The sequence below is a fragment of the Nannobrachium achirus genome, assembly GCF_963921795.1.
Source record: "Nannobrachium achirus genome assembly, chromosome: 6".
NCBI classification, from domain to species: domain Eukaryota; kingdom Metazoa; phylum Chordata; class Actinopteri; order Myctophiformes; family Myctophidae; genus Nannobrachium; species Nannobrachium achirus.
In genome coordinates this window covers 65,414,496-65,441,296 of record NC_137815.1, presented here as the reverse complement: position 1 = coordinate 65,441,296, position 26,801 = coordinate 65,414,496, and the positions used below count along the sequence as shown (strand labels likewise).

The 26,801-nt window shown below is 40.1% G+C and overlaps 3 protein-coding genes across 7 annotated transcripts in view; all 3 read right to left on the bottom strand.

The window, feature by feature from the left end:
• LOC308287470 (aggrecan core protein-like) overlaps positions 1 to 26,801 on the bottom strand; it is a 269,467-nt gene that overhangs the window by 21,959 nt on the left and 220,707 nt on the right. Inside the window, exon 1 of one of the 3 annotated variants that reach the window (XM_080728649.1) lies at positions 5,996 to 6,119. The exons of 1 other annotated variant lie outside the window; for it this stretch is intronic. The gene's annotated coding sequence lies outside the window, so the exon portion shown is untranslated. Of the gene's footprint in view, positions 1 to 5,995; positions 6,120 to 26,801 lie in introns of those variants that run through there. One more of the 3 variants, XM_080728650.1, reaches the window with a different exon arrangement.
• trim107 (tripartite motif containing 107) lies at positions 4,162 to 9,004 on the bottom strand. Of its 3 annotated transcripts, none has more exons than XM_080728651.1 (2): positions 8,905 to 9,004; positions 4,162 to 7,429 (listed from the first exon to the last, which is right to left on the bottom strand). In XM_080728651.1, exon 2 carries the CDS (start codon positions 7,416 to 7,418, stop codon positions 5,889 to 5,891), a length of 1,530 nt encoding a protein of 509 aa, XP_080584777.1. In that variant the 5' UTR covers positions 7,419 to 7,429; positions 8,905 to 9,004; the 3' UTR covers positions 4,162 to 5,888. The 3 variants fall into 3 exon arrangements, with proteins under 3 accessions (XP_080584777.1, XP_080584779.1, XP_080584778.1); XM_080728653.1 differs by lacking the exon at positions 8,905 to 9,004 and adding an exon at positions 8,318 to 8,448; XM_080728652.1 differs by lacking the exon at positions 8,905 to 9,004 and adding an exon at positions 7,892 to 7,969.
• The window catches only part of LOC308287660 (phosphatidate phosphatase LPIN2), a 36,355-nt gene continuing 19,615 nt past the window's right edge, over positions 10,062 to 26,801 (bottom strand). Inside the window, exons 10-20 of the mRNA XM_080728891.1 lie at positions 26,187 to 26,280; positions 26,017 to 26,086; positions 25,302 to 25,394; positions 24,490 to 24,572; positions 22,881 to 23,037; positions 22,288 to 22,436; positions 21,484 to 21,570; positions 16,025 to 16,177; positions 15,252 to 15,366; positions 13,591 to 13,694; positions 10,062 to 12,874 (exon numbers count right to left, since the gene is read on the bottom strand). Of these exons, the coding sequence (XP_080585017.1) occupies positions 12,724 to 12,874; positions 13,591 to 13,694; positions 15,252 to 15,366; positions 16,025 to 16,177; positions 21,484 to 21,570; positions 22,288 to 22,436; positions 22,881 to 23,037; positions 24,490 to 24,572; positions 25,302 to 25,394; positions 26,017 to 26,086; positions 26,187 to 26,280 (1,256 nt within the window). The 3' untranslated portion in view covers positions 10,062 to 12,723. The remainder of the gene's footprint in view (positions 12,875 to 13,590; positions 13,695 to 15,251; positions 15,367 to 16,024; positions 16,178 to 21,483; positions 21,571 to 22,287; positions 22,437 to 22,880; positions 23,038 to 24,489; positions 24,573 to 25,301; positions 25,395 to 26,016; positions 26,087 to 26,186; positions 26,281 to 26,801) is intronic.

Sequence of the window (26,801 nt, the reverse complement as noted above, 5' to 3'; positions counted from 1 at the left end):
GACATGATACTGGATTTCTAATTTCGATACGATATTTTTGAAAAAATGTGATACTTGATACCATTTTCGATACCACTCAACAATTTTAGTGCAATTTTTTTTTTTTTATTATTTAAAGAAAAATACAGAACTATTTGAGGTAGATGGTAGTGCACTGTTTAAAGGCCTGGCTTTGATGTTTTCACATTCTAAGTACAAATAGGCCTTTAAAATAACTAGGAATAAGCTAAAGTAGGAAGGATACACATAAAAGTAACGTTGGTGTAAACCAACGCGAGAGGTAAAAACTGAGTATTATCGATACTATGGAAGAGTCATATTGAAAATCAATACTATAATCAAAATTGAGACTTTTTGATAAATCGATATTTTGACAACACTACTACTGCTGCACTATGATTGGTAAAAACAATAGAGGAGGGAGACCAATGTATAATGATTTTTTTAATGATTAGGCAAAATGAACAAAAAAATGGCTCAACCTTACAAACGTGTTCGTTAATCGTTAGGCATATTTAAGCATGTGAGATATCACATATATAGGGAAAGGGTCATGATCGCTTGAGTTCAGGGCAGGCAGCTGTGGGAAAGGTGTGTCACTTTGAATGGTACCAGGTTGAATGGATAGACATAAACCACAGATGTTTTCTGTGGTGTGGAATAATGCATTAATTCATCTTTGTTCGAGTACTGTCTTCTAAGCATGTGTAACGGCCTGTCTTGTGACAAACTCTGAAGTGAGGACGTTCATCCTTGTTTCTCTGATAATCTGAAATAGTTTAGATTCAAGACGCCACCACTTCCTACAGACGTGGTACTGTGGAACATGTATTGTTATGAAAACAGCTTGTGACTAAGACATAAGCTTCGTCTTATCTATGTGTATAACCATGGCCTGAACTTTGCCTTTGGCAGAGAACCATTTGACCACTGTACTCTGTTCTGTATGTAATTCTCCAGTGAGCTCATGCTGTACAGATATACAGTCATTTAGAAATACTCACACAAAGAAAACGATGTAAAAGATGCATCTTGTAAAAGTAACTTTTTACTTGATATTACTGACGTCTGTGAGTTTGTGTTAGATCAAACTGTTACATAACGCCTTTATCCAAAGCACGTTACATTCACACACCAAAGGAAACCATGCAAGGCACCAGCTTGCTCATAGTAGTTATGGGTCTATAATGGTGTCTATCTATGGTGTCCTGCTAAAAGACACTTCAACCCCAACCCAGGGGAGCCTGGAATCGAATCAGAAACCTTTCAATTCCAAGGAGGCTGCTCTACTTCCTGAGTCACTGTCCTAAGACACAATATCACACAAGGATGCCTCTCTGTAACTCTCTGAGCTCTCAAATATTATAACACCTTAAATAAGAAATCACGAAAGTAGCACGGTACATTATGAAGATGTATGATGATGATATTGTCCAACCAGAAAATGGACATATGGATAGGGACATAGTTGCCTACATACGGTATACACAGGGACATACACCCAGTCAGGTATTGGAGTGGCTAGCACCGCTCAAATACATATTATCCACACACTGTACAGTACACGTATGCCTAGTACAGATTCTAATCAACGCTTTCCTGCCATGTCAATCTTTAATCCACACAATTTTGACCATAAAGTGTATAAATCATTTTAAGTGCAGAACACACACTTAATCATGCAGCACATGATGGTGATAACTGGTTCAAAGTCCATGACCCAATGACTGATTCTCAGGATAATCTGCTGCCTTGGCACAGTGCTTTGGCAGCCTCTGTAAAACATTCACAGGATCGTTGTTGCCTTTTACCAGTGCAACAGACAATGTTGTGTCTTGCTCAAAGTGCTTAAAATAAATGTCCTTCCCTGGTCTAATTTCTTAAAGATCAATACATTTTCTATGATTTTTGAGAGGCATGCAAAGTCCCAAATTAATAAAAAGCAATCCCATTTTGTAGTGAGCGGTGGATCAAATTTTATACGGCCAGTGGCTTCATTCCTAAATTGTATTATAAACGGCCCGCCAGCACCGTCAAACAAGAATATTATCCCAGGGTATAATTTGTCAGGATTCCTTGTTGTCTCATTCTGAAGGGGTTAAAGAAAGGCTATTTTATTGTATTTTGCTATTTTATTGTATTCTTTACCTTGCACAAGTTATTTGTGTTTTGATCAGAGCAACACCTGACATATTGATGATGATAGTAAATATAGTTTAAATGCAATGTATAATATCGTCGTTGTCGGGTGAAAACCTTGTATGTCCAAAACCGTTCGTTTTGCATTATCATTTTAAAAATGGTTTAAACTAGTGAAAACAGCCGATCTACAAGTTTCTGGATCTGCTGTTTTCACTACTTTTGTGCAACGGCCTTGTATGATGAAGCAGGGCTTTACTTTGGGAAAGAACGTACACATTTTAAAGTTGGAGATACAAGGTTTCTGCCCGACAGTGACGATATGTGACTTTGTTATGGTCTGACTGAAAGTACATGTCAGGAGATATAGTCAGCCCTTGGGTGTTTTAATATTTTCTGTGACTTTAAGTCTTTAAATGTCTGAAAACGCGAATTACTAAAAAATAATTATAATATCCGACACTGATGACAGTGCTGTCAACAGTCTATGAAGCTATGTGAAATCTATGAACAAGTTTAATTTGTATCACAATTTTTTACAATACGTGGTAGTTGGGGTCCCCGGGTCCCTTCATCTGTCTCAGCTAAGAGGTCACAGCCTGAAAAATGTTGAAGACCCCTGATCTAAAGATATACAGGGACTGAAAATGGTAAATCATCATATACTGTAAACTACAAGGACCTAACAGACAGGCAGAGTTCGAGCTGATGCTGATATCTGAATATGGTCCTATTATTACTAGGTCCTACGGTCTGTACAATAATTGTAAAAAATGTGACCCATCTCCCCTCACTGATCGAGAGAGGCAATACAATTACAGTAAAAGCCATATGAAATGATCAGATTAAATGACAATGTCAGTAACTACTGTACTTACTGTAGGCGTGTGAAAGACAAATACATTGCCAAGTTGCCACACATTAAAATCCTGTGATTATTTATCCATTTGTAACTGAGAATATACAAATGTAACCAAATCTAAAATGTCACCCAAATATTAAAAAGTAGAGAATGAGCATGTGATTATTAAAGGCTTAGTTCAACAATAGAACTATGGAGACTTGAATTCATGGATATTTTCTAGTTTCTTTTTCATTCCTAAGCCAATAATTTGATGACCAGCAGTGGTCTATGGCAGTGTTTCTCAAAGTGGATTCCAGGGACTCTGTGGGTTCCTTTAGGGAGGTCTAAATTGACCCATACAAGTCTGTAACTCTGACAGTGAACAAATAGAACCAAATGGACCCGCATTTGTACACGGTCAGAGTTGAGGGGAGACCTTGAAATGTAAAAGTTTGAGAAACACTGGTGTATGGAGACACAAAGATCCTGCTTTGTTCCCTATGGACTGGAGACACAAAGAGTCCAGCAAGAGCCGCTGATTTCCGCGTCGAAGAGTCTCCACAGAATTTTGGCTTAGGAATGCAACAAAACATTTGGGGGTGAACTGTCCCTTTAAGCTGGGATGCCAAGTTAAGAGATGGGCACAGGCACAATGAGAGGTCTCGTGGTATGTATTTACATACTGTAAACAGAAACACTCAGCTATCTGGTTATGCTATGTTTGCATATGCTGACACTATTACGACGTAAGGTTGGCTTAGCTCAGGAGAAACCATCATTAGAGCATGCAGGGTTCCCGAAGGGTTCTCGGTTCGAATCCAGGCTCCCCCTGAGTTAATGTCGAAGAGTCCTTGAGCAAGACTGAGTCTGAACCCCTAGTTGCTCCCGGTGAGCAGGTTGGGGGGAAATCTCGCTTTTTCGACGGCACGTCATCTCGACTAAGGGTTAGGTTTAGGCATAGTTTTACTGAGGTTAGGGTTTGGATTAGGTTTAGGCATAGTGGTTTACATTCACCAGGTTAGCATTCACCAGCGTCGAAAAGACATTTACTTACAGTATATGGATAAAGGAACAACCCTCTTCTTTCTGCGGCATTAGCTAAACTAAAACAACTGCGAGCATTTATCTCAGCTTAACTCTGAGCATAGGCTTCGTCCTTGGTTTCCTGTCTCTTAACACTCTAAATAACAATGCCAAAAAGATTAGGCAAAAAAGAAACACACTTGCGATGAGATGTTTTATTAATGCAGTGATATGTAGGGATGAAAATGACAGTGAGTTTAGGCTTTGAATTCTGTCTGACTGGGCTACAAAAGGCTGAGTCAGTTCGTACTCTAATGTTGCTAAAATGCATTGAGAGAGACACGATTTTTGCATTCCTTGTTGAACAATAAGAATGCTTCTGCTGATTTCAAAGGATCCTGTATGGCAGGATATCAAGGCATAATAAGTAAGCTGAAAGAGTATAGAGTACTTAAAGCACAATATACAGTACAGCACATTATAATAAACTAACAATATAGATTTGATCTTTCTTACATGGCTTCAGCCTTTGTTAGTTATTATGATAAATAAATGAATTGAGTGTTCCAAGGCCTATATTACAGGTGTTTGGAATCACAGTCCCTAATCATTGTGATTAACAAGAAAATGAAATGAGTAGACTGTATCGTCTTTTAAAGGTGCAAAAGCTTGATTTTATCACATTCTTTTGTTTTCAGGCAATTCTTCTTAGGTTGTGGCTCCTGGACTGTCAGTGTCATACCCATGATGCATTGTGTGAGCCAGAGTAGAGCTGAGCCACCCAGGGGTGTCACACCAAATTCTGGGCCCTGGGTACAAGGATTCACTCACATTTTGTGCTTTAACTATTGAAAAATAGCAGATATACAAGCGCTCACAGATAGATATAATCTGTGATATAGATAGATATAGATATTTCAAATCCTTCTAAGGTTTTTTTTAAAAACCTTTGTGATACAAATATTTTCATGTGAAGGAACCCCAAAATTATATGTATTTGGCCGCGGACCCCCATCTCAAAATATTTAGTTCCAGGGACCCCTCAGAAGCAAAATTTGAGTTAGAAATGTTCACTTAAAAATTACATAATATTCAAAGATTTGCACACATTTTCACGACTTTTCAAAATAGCAGATCTAAAAGCTCGCAGCGTGGCACGCGCCCTAAACTAAAACAAACAGAGTTTAGGCATTAGGTTAGAGACAATCTGGGAGCCCTTTTGTTTTTGCCTTTGAAAGCACATCCTTTTTTTGTGTGTAGAAACAGGAACTCTGTTTAGCTCCTCCGATCCCTCCCCATTCTTAGTCCACTTCCTCCCGGGTGCTTCTGTGTTTAATCCTACTCACAACAACGCTACATGTTTAAGGCAGTGGTGGTGACATCATGGGCTCTATTTTGATCGTCTTAAGTACCAGCTCTTATGCCTTAACTTTAAGGCCTGTCCATACTGTCTCCGACCAACAAACTTTTTGTCAGAGAGTTTCGACTTTCCAACGTGCAGCTTTCCGAACTCTAATTCGGGGTAATGATTTTCAGAAGATGCGAGTGACATCATTTTGTAGTTGAACCAGACCTTTCTGACGAAAGGTTCGGTGTTCGGAGACAGTATGGACAAGTTAAGGCATAAGAGCTGGTACTTCAAAGACAATCAAAAAAGAGCCCAATGTGTCTTGAGAGATTAGGTTAGAGATGGTCACGTTTAGGCATTCTATGTGATTACGGTCAGGGTAAGGATCTTGGAGTTCCGTTGGCCAGCATGCATGCAGTGAGATTGCAATGGGGATTGCATAACCCCAAATGCACCGATTCCAAGCTCATTGCAATTGTGCACAGTGGACAGTACCAGTTTAGGAGTCACAACCTTCTTATTGTTCTGATTTGTTCAAGACTTGATAGTGACACGTGCCTTGGGTTGCCCTGACATCATCCTGTAGGCCAGGTGCACAGGCTCAGTCAGGTCAACCTTAAAGGTGTAGACGTGAGTCTTACCACTGGTGGTGGGACTGACACTGTAGAAGCTCAGACTGTGGGTCTTGAAGCTCAGCTTGATCTCCAGCCTGCACGCCACCGCAGTCCTCATCAGTGGCACACTGTGTCCCTCCTCAAAGGCTCTCAGCTGGTTCTCGAACCACATCAGGCACCACGAGCCGCGGCTGCTTTCCAGGGCACTGGGCAGCCCGCTGCGTGCTAGCTTCCCGCTATAGCACACGCCGATGATCCAGGGAGCGCCGTCCAGTTCTACCTCCCAGCAATGCTCACCTCCATAGAATCTCTGCGTGCTGAGGACCTGGATGAAGCTGATGAACCTCTTGGGAGAGGCTGGGTACGGCTGTTTTTTAGCGCTAAAGGTGACCGTCTTCGAGTCCGCTGATAAGACAAGGTTGGGGTGAGCCGTGTCCAAGTCAAATGTCACCTCGGAAGGGTTGAAGACATTCCGAAAGGAGCGCAGAACCTCCGTGAGTCCTGCCTTTAACTCGTCATTGATTTCTTCGAGCTTGGAACAAGCGCGTGCAGAATTGATTTTTGATTCGACAGGCTCTTCTAACTCCTCCAAAGGTTTGGCCAGGAGCTTCGCAATGTGTGGTTGCAGGCCGTGAAGATGCTCGCTGAACACTGTGCAATCCTCCTCAGTCAATAAAGATTCAGCTCGGACTAAAGCCCGTCGCAGCTGCTCCGTTTGCTTCGTTGCTTGCCCCACTCGACCGCTCATGCTCCCTTCACCTGGACGTAGCTCCGCCTCCATCAGCTTCCTCACCTCTGCACTGTAGTTCAGAGACAAATCCGTCACCCGCTGCAAAAGCACGGCTGCTCCTTCTCTCAGCTGAGCATTAGCCGTATTCATCTCCATCTCCTTTTCCTTCTCGTTCTTCAACGTACTCTCAGCCATCTCCAACTTGAGGGTCAACTCTGTCACTTGAGATGCAAGTCTGAACTTTGGTTCAAACATTGTCATCTCAACTTTGGCCTGGCATTCTTCTTCTCCTGACATGGGGCACTCTCTGGTTCCATTTTTGTCAAGGGCATCATCAGGCTCTGATATTTTAAAGTTGTCTAAGGGACCTCTTACGGCGTCCTCTTGGCTCTGGGTGGATTTTAATGGTTGTACTTTTACGACTACTCCAGACAGACTTGCGGCGGAGCTAATTTTCCCGTTTGTGGCTTTATAATTCTCAACAATGCTGCACATTTTGAAGTTCTTGGTCAAAGCTTTGATTCCGTGGTATTCCGCCTGGCACTCGGGGCAGCAGTGGTGGTCGACGTCCGTCTCCATGGTCTGAAGGCAAGCCGAGCAGTAGACGTGACCACAGGGCAGAGACATGGGCTCAGAGAAGAGTTGCAAGCAAATTGGACACGAGAGCTCCAGTTGCAGGTTGTTTTCTGCATGCGCTGCTTCAGGCTCACCCGCTGACATGATGGCAGATTCTAGAAAATGTATAATTTAAGGGTAATGAGTTAAATCAAGAGCTTAATCAAATGCAAGAAAACACAAACAAATATCTACTCATGGTAGGCAACTGGAGATGTACTAGGCTGCCGAACGAACGTGTCTAACTGGAAGTACAGGGCTGGAAGGAACGTGTTATAATTTAGACAAGCCTTTTATTGTATGCAACCATCAATTTATTAACCACTTTCAACGTGTTATCCCTATTTAGGGAATGTCATAGGCAAACATTTCCAATTTTTTTATTTTTTCGCCCGCCAACCAATGATGAAAATAGTTGATGTACAAGCTCTAAACGTGTCACATGGCGACATGTTGAGAGCTTGCAGATTCACTATTTTTGCCATTTTAGAAATACGGCAGTGGCAACTTATTTGTTGCCACCCCCTGTCTTTCTGAAGTTACTGTAGGCCTCTGGCTGGAAGCAATACAAGACTGACCACATTGTAGTCTACTGTAGGCTACTTCCTGTGCTTCCAGTTAGACACTTTCAGCAGTATTTATTTTCCCCTTATTTCCTTGTTAGAAAGAAAACAGGAAAATTAGGATACATTTAATTTACATACTGTACATTATAGATGCAGGAGTTGCATACATAAGCCTATAAAGGTCTGAAATATATAATGCATTAAAGGCAGACATTTTCTCTTTTCACCCCCAACCAATAATGAAAATAGTTGATCTAGGCAAATTAAAGTTTTAGTTTGATTTGTAGATGGAAAATATTCTATTTCAAGGTCTAATCTATTCATCTCCAATGTTTACTAACACTATTTAAAAAATTACAACAACAACAACAACAATAATAATAAAGAAATAGATAAAATAATAGGCTAATCATTTCGGGTTGTCAATAAAAGTCCTACCAAGAGCCACGTCAATCACATAGGGTCATAGGCTAAAGAATATAAATCTGGGACTCAGACAGTTTGCCTTCGGCCTGGCGGAGAGGACAATAACTAAAATAACAAGGCCGTTTTAAATCACAGGTCTATTGCCTGTGTTTTTTTAAGGAGGCTTAGCTAGCTGCTGGGTTACGTTAATATGAAATTGCACAATAGTTTACTGTTTGCACTTTGCATACATCCTGGATGACAACGGGGTTTCTTATCAGAGAAGTTGTTTGTGTGCTTGCTCTAAAGTTTCGATTTCCTGGCTCTTGGGCTCGCAAGGCTGCACGAATTTCAACCATTAAAACTAGATTTAAAGTAGCCTAGGCTACGACACACACTCTGATATACGCCTTATTAGTGTACAATTTAAAACAGACTTAATATATAATTTATATATTGATATATCCTGGCTTTTCCTGTTATACTCACACACTGTTGCAACACGAAACATATGGCCCACACGCACACGCACACACACGAACATGATCTAAGATTCTAAATGTATTTACATCTTCTCTTAACGACTTCTTCACTTTGAAATAACTAATGAATGTCCTTACCTGATAAACACGCAGCCTACTCTGCAGTTGGTCCTCCACCTGCTGCTGTGTTGCGCACTTGACTTCCTCAAGAAACCACCACCACCACACCGCACTAACGTGAACACACCCACAGTTACCATGGTTACATGGAATGATAGTAGGCAACCCATAGAGTTATAAGAGGCAACCTTAGGCACGGGTGCCAACTGCCAACATTGGCACAGGGGTGGGTGATCACTGGCACACTGGCAGAAGTTTGAGAGAGAGGATTTACATCCTGCATATAATTCAAATTGATAACTTTGACTGGAGAGACTGGAGTCTGGGAAATAAGTGTGTTATTGCTTGAGTCTAAAGATCATTAGGCCTACATCATAATGTAATAAAGAACAACACAAATAAAGGTTGTTATTTATAGCCTGTGAAAATAAATTGGAAATATATATTTTTTTATGTGGTGTCATAATTAAACTTAATGTTGATATGGCACACTAACTATCAAGAAAATGAAAACATGGCACTTCATGTCAAAAAGGTTGCAGACCCCTGACAGTAGCTAGCTACCTACAATCCTGAGTGCATTTAACTCCCAAGTCTCCAAAGGGACTCTTATGGGTCCATTTGGTCACATTTTTAAACTCTTGGAGTAACAAAGTGGATATTGTATCTTGAGCTTCATTGCACATAATTATTCAACTAGATTAAAATCTAAAACTCACTCAGAAAACAGAAGTGCTTTAACACATGTGAAGAAGCGCACAATAGAATGACAAGTGAATGACAAATCGATTGGCAAAGTGAGTGGCCAAGTGAATTTAATGCAATCAGATGGGATCAGATGGGACTTTTCGGTTTGGATTATTATTATTATTATTTTTAGATGTGGTTTGCTGTTATTATATTGTTTTTTGATATACGACTGCATTGTCTGAAGGATGCCAAAGAAAATCAAATTTTACTCTTATGTACCTGTACAAAAGACGTAACAATAAAGTATAACCTTGAACCTTGGATGTATGGGCTGTCAAGGCCAGAAAGTCTCAGTAGGCATTCCTGCATAACTTCTGGGTATGATGATGATGCATATACCCTCATATTGCAATAAACACACACACACTACATATTATAAATTAAAAAGATGACACATGGTACAAGTTAGGTTTAGATTAACTTTATACACAGGTATGCAGAGAAACATTTTCCTTTGAAAAGTAACAGTAGACACGATTAGTCTAAGCCCCAAAGTAACGTCCCCACAGAGCTCATGTTGTGACTACAAGACACAAAGAGATCTCAATATAAAAATAATCCCTGAATATGGTATTAAAGCACAATGGTGTGAGTAAACACCAAGACACAGTGCCGCCCAGACCAAATCACTATTCTTCTTTAGCCTTTAACATCGGCCTCTCCATATCTTTGGCGTTTGGAATGTATCCGATTGTGAATCAGAACCACTATCCATTCGTGTTCTATAAAATCATTTCTTAACCTTGTAGTGCAGTCAAGTATAATGTGCAAACTACTAACTTAGCCATGGCTATGCAGTGGCCATTATTTGATCCTATATCGCATGCTACATGTGATGCATAACTGACACCAACTGTGCGCATCAGAATCAAATCCAACCCTCTGTCACTTTATAGATGAACACTTTCCATCTAACTATGTCCACAATCTAGCTTCACACCCTTGGGCCTAAATGAGTTACACTCATCTGAGTCAAGATGCTATACCCTCAGACAAAGTGAACCGAACAAATAGCATTGTTCTATTAGTGCAAAACCCAGTCATATTATACATGTTATAGGGTCAAGCACACTCTCAAAGAAACCAAAAGTATTCCAATCATACCTTTACCCAGTATTTGATTGCTAATCAGGGGTGTCACAACAAATTCTGGGCCCCGGGTACAAGGATTCACTCACATTTTGTGATTTAATGTAACTACTGAAAAATAGCAGATATACAAGCTCACAGCTTGTAGATCTGCCATTTTTGAAAAATCTTGAAAATGTCACGTGCAAGTCTTTGAAATCCTTCTAAGGGTTTTTTGAAAAAAAAAAAAAAAAAAAGTGGTGCTCAAATCTTTTCATGTGAAGGACCTCCAAAAATTATATATGTATCTGGCCACGGACGCTTAAAAAATACATTATTCAAAGATTTGCTAAAATTTTCACGACTTTACAAAAATAGCAGATCTACAAGCTTGCAGCACAGCACTCTGTGCCGTGCTGTGAGCTTGTATATCTGCTATTTGTCAATAGCTTAAGTATAAAATAATTAAGGCCCTCTCAACCTTGGGCCCTAGTAACTCAGTCCCACTTCCCCCCCCCCCTTGTGACGCCCCTGTTGCTAATTACACAAAGCTATTAAACACATTTCTTTTTTCACACAAGGAGGGAGGGAGGCACTTCCTGGTGTCAGCAATATTGACAGACACAATCTAGTCATTGTCCAGTGATTTCTTTTCTTTTCTCCTAAACAAAGTGCTCAACAAATTTCAACAGTCACATCATGCAACACAAAGCTGAAAAAGTTGTCACACAAAACAGACATTGTCGTCACATTGTTTTGCCATTGGGAAGGTTTAGGGATAATTTAAAAACCATAACAGTCTCTTGTGCCATTTGTATAGTGAATAATTATGGTCTGTTTTTTGGTCAGTTTTTTACTTTTAGAATAATTGGATAAAAAGGCAGCAATTTATATCAGGAAATATCTATGACACAGGCAGTCTGATACAGATATAAACAACAGTCACCAGAAACAAAGATCAAGGTCAATCTCAAGGAAATCAAAGGCATAGTTGTCCAGTTGTGTTCTGGTTGCTTTTGTTGTTTTTCTACCTACTGTGTACTGTATAGGGCTGGGTGCAATAACCGCAATACCGTCATACTGCAGTTATGTAATGCTTACCGCATATTTTTTAAATTTAAATGTATTTATTTTTTCATTCAAAATAACCTTTTTTGATAGATATACCGTCATACCGACGACGGTAAACAGTGACTTATTGCTGTGATAACAAAAAATCCATAACACCCCAGCCCTCCTATACTGTAATCAAGTATTGCACAATGGTCTGAAAAGCTTTTCTTGAAATGTACTGTCCTCGGAGCATATATCTGCATGAGTGGAAGAGGACGATGGATTTGTCCGTTCTTCTGACTTTGTTCAGCATCTGATAAACAGGCACTGCATCGCCAGTATTTGACGTATCCCATTGCAGTATATCAAAGTCAATATTCAGTCATTTCTTTCTTTTACCCATTTAGACCCATTTAGAATGTCTTCTAAATCCTACCTAAGTTTTCTTTAAAAAAGAAAAAAAAAAAAAAAAAAACGAGTGAATTGAAGTGAGCGGTGGTGCATGTGTGTGGCCGTGGCCGTGTGTGCGTAGTCGTGTGTGTGTAGCAGTTCATGTCAGGGGTGTGTGCCTGTGTGCGCGCGCATGCGTGAGGCCCTGGCACCAGCCGTATTGCCATGCTAAGGATTAACAAACTAACAACGCCACCAACGGACAACGTGACGCTATGTGCTCTAGATCTATACATTGTTCTAGATATATAAATTAGTGTGTTCTAGATTGTGTCTGTGTGTTAGTTTTATATTTTTTTTTACATTCTGTGTTCTAGATCTTTAAATTCTGTGTTCTGCTTCTATAATCGCATGTGTGTGTGTTCTAGATCTATATATATATTTTAGATCCTGTGTTCTAGTTCTATATTTTTAGATTCTATGTGTTCTATTGCTAGTGTGCAAGCATGTGTGTGTGTGTGTGTGTGTGTGTGTGTGTGTGTGTGCGTGTATGGTCATGTGTGTCGGTCTCTACAGCTACAACAGGGCGTCCAGGTCCAGTAGAGGCAGCGGTTCCTTCCAGTAGGAGAAGTGGCTGTACTCAGGGCAGTCAAAGGACGAGGCTGTGCAGCCCTGGATGGAAAGAGCAGGGAAGAAGTGTTCCACCAGCTCCCCCAGGTGACTGTAGCTGTAAACACACACGCACGCACGCACACACAAAATCATACAAGATTGGGACTTGCACAGTAAAAATGCTCAGTCCTCATTTAGCTCCAAAGAGGAGTTAAAATAGGGGTGGGCGATATGGTGATAAATATCGTTGAGACGATACAATGTCTCCACAATATGCAATTTCAGAGATATCGTATGTATCGTGATACAATGAGGGAGCCTTACTAAAAAATCCTGTTGAATTGTTAATACAGAGATTCATTGCAGAATTCATTTAAACCTGCATTTTTGTCTGAATCAGTAGTTCTCAAACTTTAAAATATCAAGGTGTCCCCTTAACTCTGACAGTATACAAATGAAACCAAATGGACCCGTAAGGGTCCATTTGGTTTCATTTGTAAACTGTCACAGTTATAATACTTGTAATGAGCAATTTAAACCTCCCAAAAGGAACACTGAGTCCATGGACACCACATTGAGGACCACTGGTCTAAATGGTATGTTACTCCTTTTTCTTTTAGTTTTTGTTACCTTGTAACTGTAAAAAAAATAACATAAAAACCAACCAGAAATAATCGTGATAAGATCGTGTTTCGCGATATACAGCTTGGGAAAATATTGTTATATTGTATTTTTCCATATCACCCTCCCCTATGTTAAAATAACACTAGATTTCACGGTGTAAGCCAGGTGATGTATCACTGTGTTTCCAGATTTATGTTCTATACTTACGAGGACTTGTTTCCCTTGGTTTTCTCCTGTATGAGCTCTCCTTTGGGGTTCACAGTGAAGATTCTGGTGTCAGCAACCCCTACCTGTTTATAGGCATAGGCGTCCTGCAAAACACAAGGCAGTGCACAGATATGGGCACGCACAGCAGCATTGTTTCCATTTATTTGGAACATCTGTGCTCTGACTCTTGTTATATAAATTCTCAGATCATGCTATTGTATATAATATAGATATTGAATCTCCACTAGGTAGAGAAACAATGAATACAATATGTTTATTAACAACAAAGTTAAGAGCTCTGAGGTACACTGCATGCATAGTGTCCTCCCGTTCTCTCAGGCCAGTCTCCTCTTATAGAAGACAGTATTACAAGAATAGCTGAAGGGGTGTCTACTAAACAGTGTCTAAAGATACAATTTCTGTTGTGGGTCTTCCGTATATGGACTGGTGACGTAGGAGCCAGTCAGCATTTGACAGCTGTTCGTATCACAACTGCTGTCGAGTTAGTCTTAGGTGGAAGGTGACTCATCTAATATTGCATACAGTAAGTTTGGGAAATACACAATATTACATATTATTGACAGTCGTATAAATAATTTCTACTACACTCTCTCTTTCCCCGGTGTTTCTCTGAGGTGGACAGGGTTTTGAGGTTAGGTTTAGGCATAGGTTCTGTGTCGTTAGGGTTAGGCATAGTGTTTATGAGGTTAGGGTTAAGGTTAGGTTTAGGCATAGTTGTTGTGAAGTTAAAGGTTAGGGTTTAGGCGCAACCTGGTCGACACACCAATGAAAGAGGAGAGTCCCCTTCCTTTACACATTTAAAAGGATGCTAAAGATCGACATGTATTCATTTTGTTTTCCAGAGAAAAAGAAAAACAAATTCACTGCACCAACATTGCTATACGCTTGAAGAAAAAAAATTGAAACACATGCTGCTACTCGCCAGCCTTTTATCATTGATAATACAGGCTTGACACAAATCAAGGCTTATACTTCTGGCTCAATACACCAGGGGTTCCCAAACTTTTTTGTCTCAGGGCACCCCATAAATATTTTTTAAATCCGAGGCACCCCTACATTATAATTTTCACTCCCAGCACCTTATATTTATAGCATATCGTCGTTGTCGGGTGGAAACCTTGTATGTCCAAAACCGTTTGTTTTGTATTTATCATCGATAAAATGTACTAAACTAGTGAAAACAGCAGATCTACAAGCACACAGTGCTTGTAGATCGGCTGTTTTCACTAGTTTTGTGCGACGGTCTTGTATGATGAAGCAGGGCAAAAGACGTACACATTTGAAACTTGGAGATACGAGGTTTCTGCCCGACAGTGACGATATTTTAGTGATTATGTTGCGAGGAAAATGTTGAGATAATAGCCATTTTGGTTAGAACTGACTGAAAATAACGTTTTTACTTCAAGTTTAAAATTATACTAAATTATATTTTTTCAATTGTCCAAATAAATTCCAAGTATTATCAAATGATCTCGCGGCACCCCTGGACTGCTGTCACGGCACCCCAGGGTGCCCCGTCACCCACTTAGAAAACACCTGCAATACACTATACTCTTAAAGCACTCTTTAGCCACTAGAAAACACTTCAAGACATGAACAAACCAAAACACTACTGAGAGCCATTGCACAACATAGCTTACATTAGTCCTGTTGCCGAAGGCAGCATAGAAGGGCTGCCTCTGTGGATTGAACAGGTCTCTGATGTCAGTCAGACAGGCGATCTTAAACACTTCCGGCTTCTTCTCGATCACCTCTCTAGATAGATTTGACCAGAGAGGTAATGGTTGAGTTGAGTTACTAGGGCCCAAAGTGGAGGGCCCTTATACTTTAGCTATTGAAAACTAGCAGATATACAAGCTCACAGCGCGGCACTCGACTTGTAGATCTGCTATTTTTTTAAAGTCGTGAAAATGTGTGCAAATCTTTGAATATATGTATTTTTTAAGCGAAAATTTGTAACTCAAATTCTGCTTCTGGGGGGTCCCTGGAACTAAATATTTTGAGATGGAGGTCCGTGTCCAAATACATATCATTTTGGGGGTCCTTCACATGAAAAGGTTTGAGCACCACTGACATAGAAACATCAAAAAACAAACAACAAAAAAATAGCAGATCTATAAGCTTGCAGAGTGGCACCCAGTGCAGCACTGTGAGCTTGTAGATCTGCTATTTTTCAATAGTTAAAGCACAAAATAATGCGTTCCCAGTCTAAATGGGTTAAACCCCCTCCCCCTATGAAGAACATGGGGGGGGGGGGGATGTCTCTCTACATTCTCCTATCTTCTATCTAAATAAAAATCATAAAATGCGTGAAAGACAAATAATCTTGCGGCTAGCATACTGCATGTGTCCTAGTGTAGTGCTACAGTATGTCGTATGTACTGTAGTATGTATGTATGTATGTATTGGATACCTGTGTAAAGCTGAAAAGAGGCTACTGGGAGCGAGGAGTACAGGGCCTTTAGGGAGGACAGTGCCTTTGTCATTCACCCACTGGAGGTAGTCTTTAGTGATGCCAGCCATGCCGATAGCACGTGCCGAACAGTACAGGAACTTGTAGCCATTTCTGTAAGAGGGGGCAACAATAAGGAATTAGACGATAGTTAGGAATAAGATCATACCGGTAGTTGGGTTTTTATTGTTAACATTATTATTATTATTTATTTGCCTTTACTTACAGCAATAATATTTATCAATTACTAATAGTTCCCACAGATTTTTACCAATGAATTTCCAAAACCTTTCCAGAATATTTAACACAATTTCCAGGACTATATAACAATAATTGAGCACAATAACGTGTTGCTTACTCCTACGTGCAATGCCCAATGACAGGCAGTGTAGCAAGAATAAAGCGTGCATGCTGCGAACGGACCGTGGCGTGCATGTGGATCCTGCACGATGGACACGCACGTGCCCACGTCAAAAGGTAAGAAAATTGTGGCAGGGAACCCTCAAAGTCGATTTATGGTGGCAGTAAATGAGTTAACAAAATCGATAACCAAAAACAATTAATAGCTTTTTTTCCCTTCCAGGACCCTTGATCAATTCCAAAACTTTTCCAGTACTAGAAAAATATATTTTCTAATTTCAAAATATTTCCAGGAATTTCATGACCGTGGGAACCCTTTAATAACTAGAAAAATATTGTTCCTTCGAAACAATTGTGGGCTCGCTTCAAGCCAGAAAACAATGGCTATAAAAGCACAAAATGTCAAGATCGCAGGCAGTGCTCTCTTTGACGTTACTGACGTCAAAGATTGGTCCATTTTGTTCCAAAAATGTGTTATACAAAAGTTGACCCGCTGGTGGCGCTATAACAGGCCAATGTGAGAAGGTTGGTATCTGTTCCTTGACCTATTGGGAATGTGCTTGCAAGATTTCACGCACATCCCAGGCTGTGTTCATGATTTGAGGTGTTTTTGGCTTTGGACACTTTATCGCTGCTTGCAGCTATATTTATTATTATTATTTTATAATTTTTTTGTGTGCACTTCATAGGCATGTTAGATAAAGGTCCTTAGATTGCGTGTAGAATGTTTCATGCAAATTGCAAAAAAAATCCTAGAATAAAAACGGGTTTAAGCGTTTTACAAACTGCTCAAAATTATATAGCGCCCCCCTTTGGCCATTTGGGGTAAGATTGGTTTCAGTGATATTTGAACTAACCCTCTACACTATTTTGTCATGAAAATGTGACTTTGCATGTATGTTTTAGAGGCAGAAGAATAATTTGCATAAAAATGCAATATTGTTTGAATTATTTAAAAAAGCATGTTTCAATGTTAAAGAAATCCGATCTGACAGATCTTTAGATATCGGTCCAAAGTTCACGTAAAAAAAGTTTTGTGCACGTGACGCGAAAATTCCAGAATAAAAGCGGGTTTACGCGTTTTACAAACTGCTCAAAATGGCGGAGAATCTTAGGGCGGAGCTTACTTAACAACAACACAGATGTCTTCCGCTTGAGTCAAAGCACGCGTGTAACAAGTTGCATGTCTTCAAACGAAACGAGTCATGACTTATGCCCGTTTGAAGTTTGAATTTTCAGACGCTTCGTATAGCGCCCCCCTTTGGCCGATTGGAATAAAATTGGTTTCAGTGATACTTTGACTAACCCTCCACATCTTTGCCAAATGCCATGAACTTGTAACTTTGCATGTATGATTTAGAGGCCGAAGAATAATTTGCATAAAACCGCAATATTGATAGAATTATTAAAAAATTATATTTCACTTTAAAAGAAATCCGCCGAGATTAGTTTGACCGTATTGGTCCAAAGTTCATGTGAAAAAAGTTTTGTGCGCGTATCGAAAAAAACCCAGGAGGAGATAGATTTTTACTGTTTTTCATATAATTCCGAATTGTGGGAGACCTAAAGGTCAGAGGTCAAAAGTTAGAGGGTAAAAGTTGTTCGGCATGAGGAGACGCATAAGTGTATACAGGTTTCATGGCTGTATGTATAACACAGCATGAGCTATACCTGTTCAAAGATCGCACTTTCGAAGGCTTCCTACAGCGCCACCATTTGGCCGATTGCTATAAAAAATAATAGCACACTTCGCCACTGTAAACTGACCACATTGATGTTTTTATTTTCATTTTATCACTAAGTATGTAGGAGTAGAACGGAACCGAAGTTTTTGATACTTGCACTGACTAGTATGACTAGTATAGAAATAATGACAATATCTAAAGTGTGCTCGCCTGTTTACAGGCGAGCCCACAACTAGAAAAATATTGTTCCTTCGAAACAATTGTGGGCTCGCTTCAAGCCAGAAAACAATGGCTATAAAAGCACAAAATGTCAAGATCGCAGGCAGTGCTCTCTTTGACGTTACTGACGTCAAAGATTGGTCCATTTTGTTCCAAAAATGTGTTGTGCAAAAGTTGACCCGCTGGTGGCGCTATAACAGGCCAATGTGAGAAGGTTGGTATCTGTTCCTTGACCTATTGGGAATGTGCTTGCAAGATTTCACGCACATCCCAGGCTGTGTTCATGATTTGAGGTGTTTTTGGCTTTGGACACTTTATCGCTGCTTGCAGCTATATTTATTATTATTATTTTATAATTTTTTTGTGTGCACTTCATAGGCATGTTAGATAAAGGTCCTTAGATTGCGTGTAGAATGTTTCATGCAAATTGCAAAAAAAATCCTAGAATAAAAACGGGTTTAAGCGTTTTACAAACTGCTCAAAATGATATAGCGCCCCCCTTTGGCCATTTGGGGTAAGATTGGTTTCAGTGATATTTGAACTAACCCTCTACACTATTTTGTCATGAAAATGTGACTTTGCATGTATGTTTTAGAGGCAGAAGAATCATTTGCATAAAAATGCAATATTGTTTGAATTATTTAAAAAAGCATGTTTCAATGTTAAAGAAATCCGATCTGACAGATCTTTAGATATCGGTCCAAAGTTCACGTAAAAAAAGTTTTGTGCACGTGACGCGAAAATTCCAGAATAAAAGCGGGTTTACACGTTTTACAAACTGCTCAAAATGGCGGAAAATTGAAGGGCGGAGCTTACTTAACAACGACACAGATGTCTTCCGCTTGAGTCAAAGCACGCGTGTAACAAGTTGCATGTCTTCAAACGAAACGAGTCATGACTTATGGCCGTTTGAAGTTTGAATTTTCAGACGCTTCGTATAGCGCCCCCCTTTGGCCGATTGGAATAAAATTGGTTTCAGTGATACTTTGACTAACCCTCCACATCTTTGCAAAATGCCATGAAAGTGTAACTTTGCATGTATGATTTAGAGGCCGAAGAATAATTTGCATAAAACCGCAATATTGATTGAATCATTAAAAAATTATATTTCACTTTAAAAAAAATCTGGTTGATCAATCTGACCGTATTGGTCCAAAGTTCATGTGAAAAAAGTTTTATGCACTTGACGCGAAAATCCCAGGAGGAGATAGATTTTTACTGTTTTTCATATAATTCCGAATTGTGGGAGACCTAAAGGTCAGAGGTCAAAAGTTAGAGGGTAAAAGTTGTTCGGCATGAGGAGACGCATAAGTGTATACAGGTTTCATGCCTGTACCTCAAACACAGCATGAGCTATACCTGTTCAAAGTTTGCACTTTCGAAGGCTTCCTACAGCGCCACCATTTGGCCGATTGCTTTAAAAAGTAATAGCACACTTCGCCACTGTAAACCGAACACATTGATGTTTTTATTTTCATTTTCTCACTAAGTATGTAGGAGTTGAAAGGAACCGAAGTTTTGAGGAGAACTTGCTCTAGTATATAAATAACTAGAAAAATATTGTTCCTTCGAAACAATTGTGGGCTCGCTTCAAGCCGGAAAACAATGGCTATAAAAGTACAAAATGTCAAGATCGCAGGCAGTGCTCTCTTTGACGTTACTGACGTCAAAGATTGGTCCATTTTGTTCGAAAAATGTGTTGTGCAAAAGTTGACCCGCTGGTGGCGCTATAACAGGCCAATGTAAGAAGGGTGGTATCTGTTCCTTGACCTATTGGGAATGTGCTTGCAAGATTTCACACCCATTGCAGGCTGTGTTCATGATTTGAGGTGTTTTTGGCTTTGGCCACTTTATCGCTGCTTGCAGCTATATTCATTATTATTTTTTATTTTTTTGTGTGTGTGCACTTCATAGGCATATTAGATAAAGGTCCTTAGATTGTGTGTAGAATGTTTCATGCAAATTGCAAAAAAAAAAATCCTAATGGGTTTAAGCGTTTCACAAACTGCTCAAAATGATATAGCGCCCCCCTTTGGCCAATTGGGGTAAGATTGGTTTTAGTGATATTTGGACTAACACTCTACATCTTTGCCAAATGCCATGAACATGTTACTTTGCATGTATGATTTAGAGGCAGAAGAATAATTTGCATAAAACTGCAATATTCATTGAATTTATTTAAAAAAGCATGTTTCAATTTTAAAGAAATCCGATCTGACAGATCTTTAGATATCGGTCCAAAGTTCACGTAAAAAAGAGTTTTGTGCACGTGGAGCGAAAATTCCAGAATAAAAGCGGGTTTACGCGTTTTACAAACTGCTCAAAATGGCGGAAAATCGAAGGGCGGAGCTTACTTAACAACGACACAGATGTCTTCCGCTCGAGTCAAAGCACGCGTATAACAAGTTGCATGTCTTCAAACGAAACGAGTCATGACTTATGCCCGTTTGAAGTTTGAATTTTCAAACGCTTCGTATAGCGCCCCCCTTTGGCCGATTGGAATAAAATTGGTTTCAGTGATACTTTGACTAACCCTCCACATCTTTGCCAAATGCCATGAACGTGTACCTTTGCATGTATGATTTAGAGGCCGAAGAATAATTTGCATAAAACCGCAATATTGATTAAATTATTAAAAAATTATATTTCACTTTAAAAAAAATCTGGTTGATCAATCTGACCGTATTGGTCCAAAGTTCATGTGAAAAAAGTTTTGTGCACTTGACGCGAAAATCCCAGGAGGAGATAGATTTTTACTGTTTTTCATATAATTCCGAATTGTGGGAGACCTAAAGGTCAGAGGTCAAAAGTTAGAGGGAAAAAGTTGTTCGGCATGAGGAGACGCATAAGTGTATACAGGTTTCATGGCTGTATGTATAACACAGCATGAGCTATACCTGTTCAAAGATCGCACTTTCGAAGGCTTCCTACAGCGCCACCATTTGGCCGATTGCTATAAAAAATAATAGCACACTTCGCCACTGTAAACTGAACACATTGATGTTTTTATTTTCATTTTCTCACTAAGTATGTAGGAGTAGAAAGGAACCGAAGATCCCGTCTACTGATTGCCTGATAGATAAATAAATAATGACAATATCTAAAGTGTGCTCGCCTTATAGGCGAGCCCACAATTATGAAGAACGTTGTACTTACTGGTGTATTTTGTGGTAGAGTTTAGCGATGCCCTGATGAGTCCAGTCCTTCCCAAACTGTGGCAAGATGTGACCCAGAGCATCAGACCTATAGAAGATACAGATACAAACATTTACCATACCCTGGGGGATATGCACATTATATTTGTATTACTATGGTTGTTAGGATGTTTCATTGCCTTATATCATGGGTCTTCAACAGGGAGTCTGGGACCCCAAGGGGGTCTTCAGAGCTACAACAGGGGGTCCTCCAAATCTTTGAGTGATTAAACATTTTTTTTCTCCTTTTTTATATTAACCACTTGAACCTTAGTGTCCATATTCTGAGAACATGAGCCAAAAATAGCAGATCTGTAGATCAGCTATTTTCGGCAAAGAGCTTTGGTGTAGAGGGGAAAAAGAGCCGACTAAGTACAGAGTGAAAGGTCAAGTTTATTATTGACGGTTCAAGTGGTTAAATATATGAAAACACAAATTGACATGAATCCAAAATACACTGATGATATGAAAACACAAATTGACATGAATCCAAAATACACTGATGATTGTGCTGTCAAACCATGAAACTATATGGAATCTATGATAACGTTGTGGGGGTCCCTGCGTCATCTCTCTCTCAACAAAGTATAACATAGTTTTTATCTAGTTTTCATCAGTGAAAAAAGGTAGTCGACAAACATTTTTCTCTACCAAATTAACACGGCAAGCAACCAAATATGTTTGGTCCACCAAATTAACACTGCAAGTAAACAAAAGTTTTCGTCTACCAAACTAACACAGCAAGTAAGCAGGTAAATGTTCTTACTTGGTGATGGTGCCGTCTATGTCTGATATGACGACGCGGTCGCTCCAGTTCCACAGGTAGATGGCAGCCTCGCAGCGACAGGTGCCCTGGTACTGAGTGGTCACACTGAACACAACCTTGTTGGCCCCGTCACGCAAGTTTAGACTTTCCTGGATAACAGAGGAGTCATAGCATCAGAATCAGAAACACTTTAATGTCATATAAGACGACATATACAGCAGCAAGTGTTAAGATATTGTGAAAGAGATAAATGGAGGTAAGTTAATCACGTTGTGAATTAATTTCAGTTTATAAAAGTCATATATGATTTTACTTAATAGTACTGTTTTCCTCATTATTTTGAATGAGAAGTTATTTTTATTCTGCTATTTCTTGAATTATTATTGAATTATTTGTATTAATTTGGGTGCCATGTTATAAACCTTTGGTTTTTTATTCGATAATAATAATCTGTATTTGTAGATTACTGCAAAACAAAGGATAAGGTGCAACACTGAAGAAAATATCTAATACAATAAAATTAGCAACAGAATAAAAGCAGAAAGTGCATTTCACAGATAAACATGTTATTTTGATGTGTGTGTGTATCATACTATCTGCTCAGACGTGAGGCGCAGTGACTTGAAGTACATCTGATTGATGCACTGGGCTGTGGTCAGGTCATCTGTTGATGCTGATAGACTGTCTGGCAGAGGGACTGGTCCGCCTAGCCCCGCCTCCTCATCACTGTCCATGTCATCTAAAGAGGCCCTGCGGGAAACAAACCTCAAATCAACCCTGTGTGTGTGTGTGTGTGTGTGTGTGTGTGTGTGTGTGTGTGTGTGTGTGTGTGTGTGTGTGTAATGTAAGACCTCGATTTTACCCTTAAAGCCATACGGTGTAAGATGCCCAACTAGTGGTCATTAGCCCTATAGCAAACCGCGGTCGCGTCCGCGTCTTTCGGACGTTTTTCGTACCTTCAGACCCCCGCGTCTGCCTCCACCTCGCTGAGATCTATCTTTTAAGGGGTCCCTTGTTCCTGTGCGTTCAGTAATTCCAGAGATACGGACTCCTTCACCCTGCCTGGTAGGCGAAATTACCTAGAGAAGGGATGGTACAAACGGGCGACAACAAATATGGCTGCCATAGCGACCCCACTTCAAGATGCGCTGTGATTGGCCGGCAGTTGTATAACCCTCGCTGTGATTGGCCGGTAGTGTGATGACGCAATTTTGGCGCGAGATCCGGTCCACGGCAAGGATCTCAGTTTACATACAGAGAAGGCTTTACAGGCTGAAATTCACGGCGCGGATCTTCTAAAACTTTTGTGATTTAATAGTTAGGAGAATTTTAAGATTTGTTTTATAAAAAAAGTTACATAGTACAACTTTAACCCATTCAGAACGGGTACACTATATTGTGTATCATTATTTTATGCTTTAACTATTGAAAAATAGCAGATATACAAGCTCACAGCGCGGCAGCGAGTGCCGCGCTGCGAGCTTGTAGATCTGCTATTTTTGAAAAATCGTGAAAATAAGAATTTTGACCCGATTCTATAAGTGTCTTTTGAAAAAAAACCTATGTTTCTATGTCAGCAATCTGGCAATAGCCATCGTCAAAGAAAAGGTCCTTTTCACTGTTCTTGAGAGACTACTATGTCAGTGGTTCTCAAACCTTTTCATGTGAAGGACCCCCAAAATGATATGCATTTGGCCACAGACCCCCATCTCAAAATATTTAGTTCCAGGGACCACCCAGAAGCAACATTTGAGTTACAATCGTTCGCTTTGAAAATACATATATTCAAAGATTTGCACACATTTTCACGACTTAAAAAAAAATAGCAGATCTACAAGCTCGCAGCGTGGCACTCGGTGCCGCACTGTGAGCTTGTAGATCTGCTATTTTTCACTGGTTAAAGCATTCAATAATTCTAGGCCTAAATTTAAATGACAGAACATTTTGAAAACATGGTGTGTCATTATATGGCACCTCACAGCTCCCTCTAGTGGTCTGCCATAAATTAATGTAAGAGGTAGGGTAAGCCCATGCAAAGCCTCGGGCAAGTTATTTGAAAGAGTAAAAGTGTCTTAAATTCAAAAAGAGTCAAAACCAAACATGCACAAAAAATGTATTTTGTGCATGTACCTTATGTATATCTTTTATCATAATACTTGTAAATCAGTGTGATGTTATGTGCATTCATGTGTGTACACTTGCTTCATTGTGGAAGGGACAGTGGCTGATGCTGATGTGGATTCCTCCATCTGTGCCTCCTCTTGTTCCTGCTTTGAATTGTTTGCCTGAAAGGACAGAACATCATTAACAACAGTTTCATCCACAACAACTAGTCTTCCTCTCCATTTACTGTATAGGACCCCCCCCCCCCCCCACACACACACACACACACACACACACACACACACACACACACACACACACACACACACACACACACACACACACACACACACACACACAAAAGCCGTTTTATGTAGGAGACTAGTTAAAGCCATACTGTGTAAGTTGCCCAACTAGTGGTCATTAGCCCTATAGCAAACCGCGGTCGCGTCCGCGTCTTTCGTCCGTTTTTCGTACCTTCAGACCCCCGCGTCTGCCTCCACCTCGCTGAGATCTATCTTTTAAGGGGTCCCTTGTTCCTGTGCGTTCAGTAATTCCAGAGATACGGACTCCTTCACCCTGCCTGGTAGGCGAAATTACCTAGAGAAGGGATGGTACAAACGGGCGACAACAAATATGGCTGCCATAGCGACCCCACTTCAAGATGCGCTGTGATTGGCCGGCAGTTGTATAACCCTCGCTGTGATTGGCCGGTAGTGTGATGACGCAATTTTCGCGCGAGATCCGGTCCACGGCAAGGATCTCAGTTTACATATAGAGAAGGCTTTACAGGCTGAAATTCACGGCGCGGATCTTCTAAAACTTTTGTGATTTAATAGTTAGGAGAATTTTAAGATTTGTTTTATAAAAAAAGTTACATAGTACAACTTTAACTATAGTAAGTTCAGTACCTGGACATTGTCCATGTCTTTTCTCCTCCAAGAGAACCACCAGCGGCCAGATTTCTTGGGCATCTTGTCTTTCACCAGGTGCTCTATGGTACTCTGCATGGAAAACACAAGGGACAACGTGTCCAGTATATGGTTACTAAGCACTAGTAAGATGCCTCAGGGCGACATGCAGCCAGTGATGTATATCGGACCAGTTACCCATATATGGTGATCCATGTACTGAATATAGTACATCCCTTTTATGCCCATACATGGAGATCCCTGTCTGAACCAGCCACACAGATATCAGGGATCTCCATATATGGACATAAAAGGGATTCTGTTAGAGTGGTTCCCATGACATCACAACATATGTGCCCATACACGGAGATCCCCATCTGAACTAGCCACACAGATATGGGCCATGTCTTGGCCATCTGGCCAGTGATCGATGACATCAGGGATCTTCATATATGGGCATAAAAGGGATTCTGTGGAATACCCATATATGGACTTGTACATAGGTGATGTCACCTGTGATGTCACAATAATGTGTCAAGCGTGACCTTCAGAGATACACGGATACGTGGCCAAAATGTGCCAGACATCACAGTGACATCAGAGCATGATGTCAGAGCGGCAACCCATGGCCACTTTTTTCCTTTAAGTGGCCATGGTTTAAGCATGATAATTCAGTCCGAGGTCTACTGGAAAATAACGGACTCTTGTACAATACCTTGGGCAGATTCTTCTGGAAGGCTTGCATTGAGAGTACCATTGGGGCAGCCACTGCCCAGTTATAATAACTATAAAAGAAAATGAGGAAAAATAAGAAGTCAGAAATAAGTGCATAATGAAAATACAAACGCTTGACGCATTGTAGCTAAAATCATTTTTGACCCTTACTTGGAGTTGACACAGATAACCAGATTTGGATCCTCGATGATCCCCGGGTTGTTGACAAAGTCTTGGAAGGTCACGATGTGCTCTATGAACTTCTCTAGATAATGCACAAGACATAGAAATTACACTCTGTTCAAGTGCATTGAAAGAGTACAATTAATCAGCACACACACACACACACACACACACACACACACACACACACACACACACACACACACACACACACACACACACACACACACACACACACACACACACACACACACACACACACGTTTCCAGGCCACTGTGTGTCCGTTAGGGCTGTCACAATTATTACATAATCATCTACCATAATCGCAATTATTTGACATAATCGCAATTATTTGACATAATCGCAATAATTTGACATAATCGCGATAATCTTTCATAATCATCATAATCGTTTCCATGTTGAAACATGTTTATATAAAAATAAAAAAAAGAGTCAAAAATAGTGGAATTAGCAGATCTACAAGCTCACAACGCGCCACAACGCGTTGTGAGCTTGTAGATCGGCTATTTCCACTATCAATGATATTTTTTAAGTATAAAGTTGTCAAATATGTGAGTAATTTCTTTGTGTATTTAAGGTAT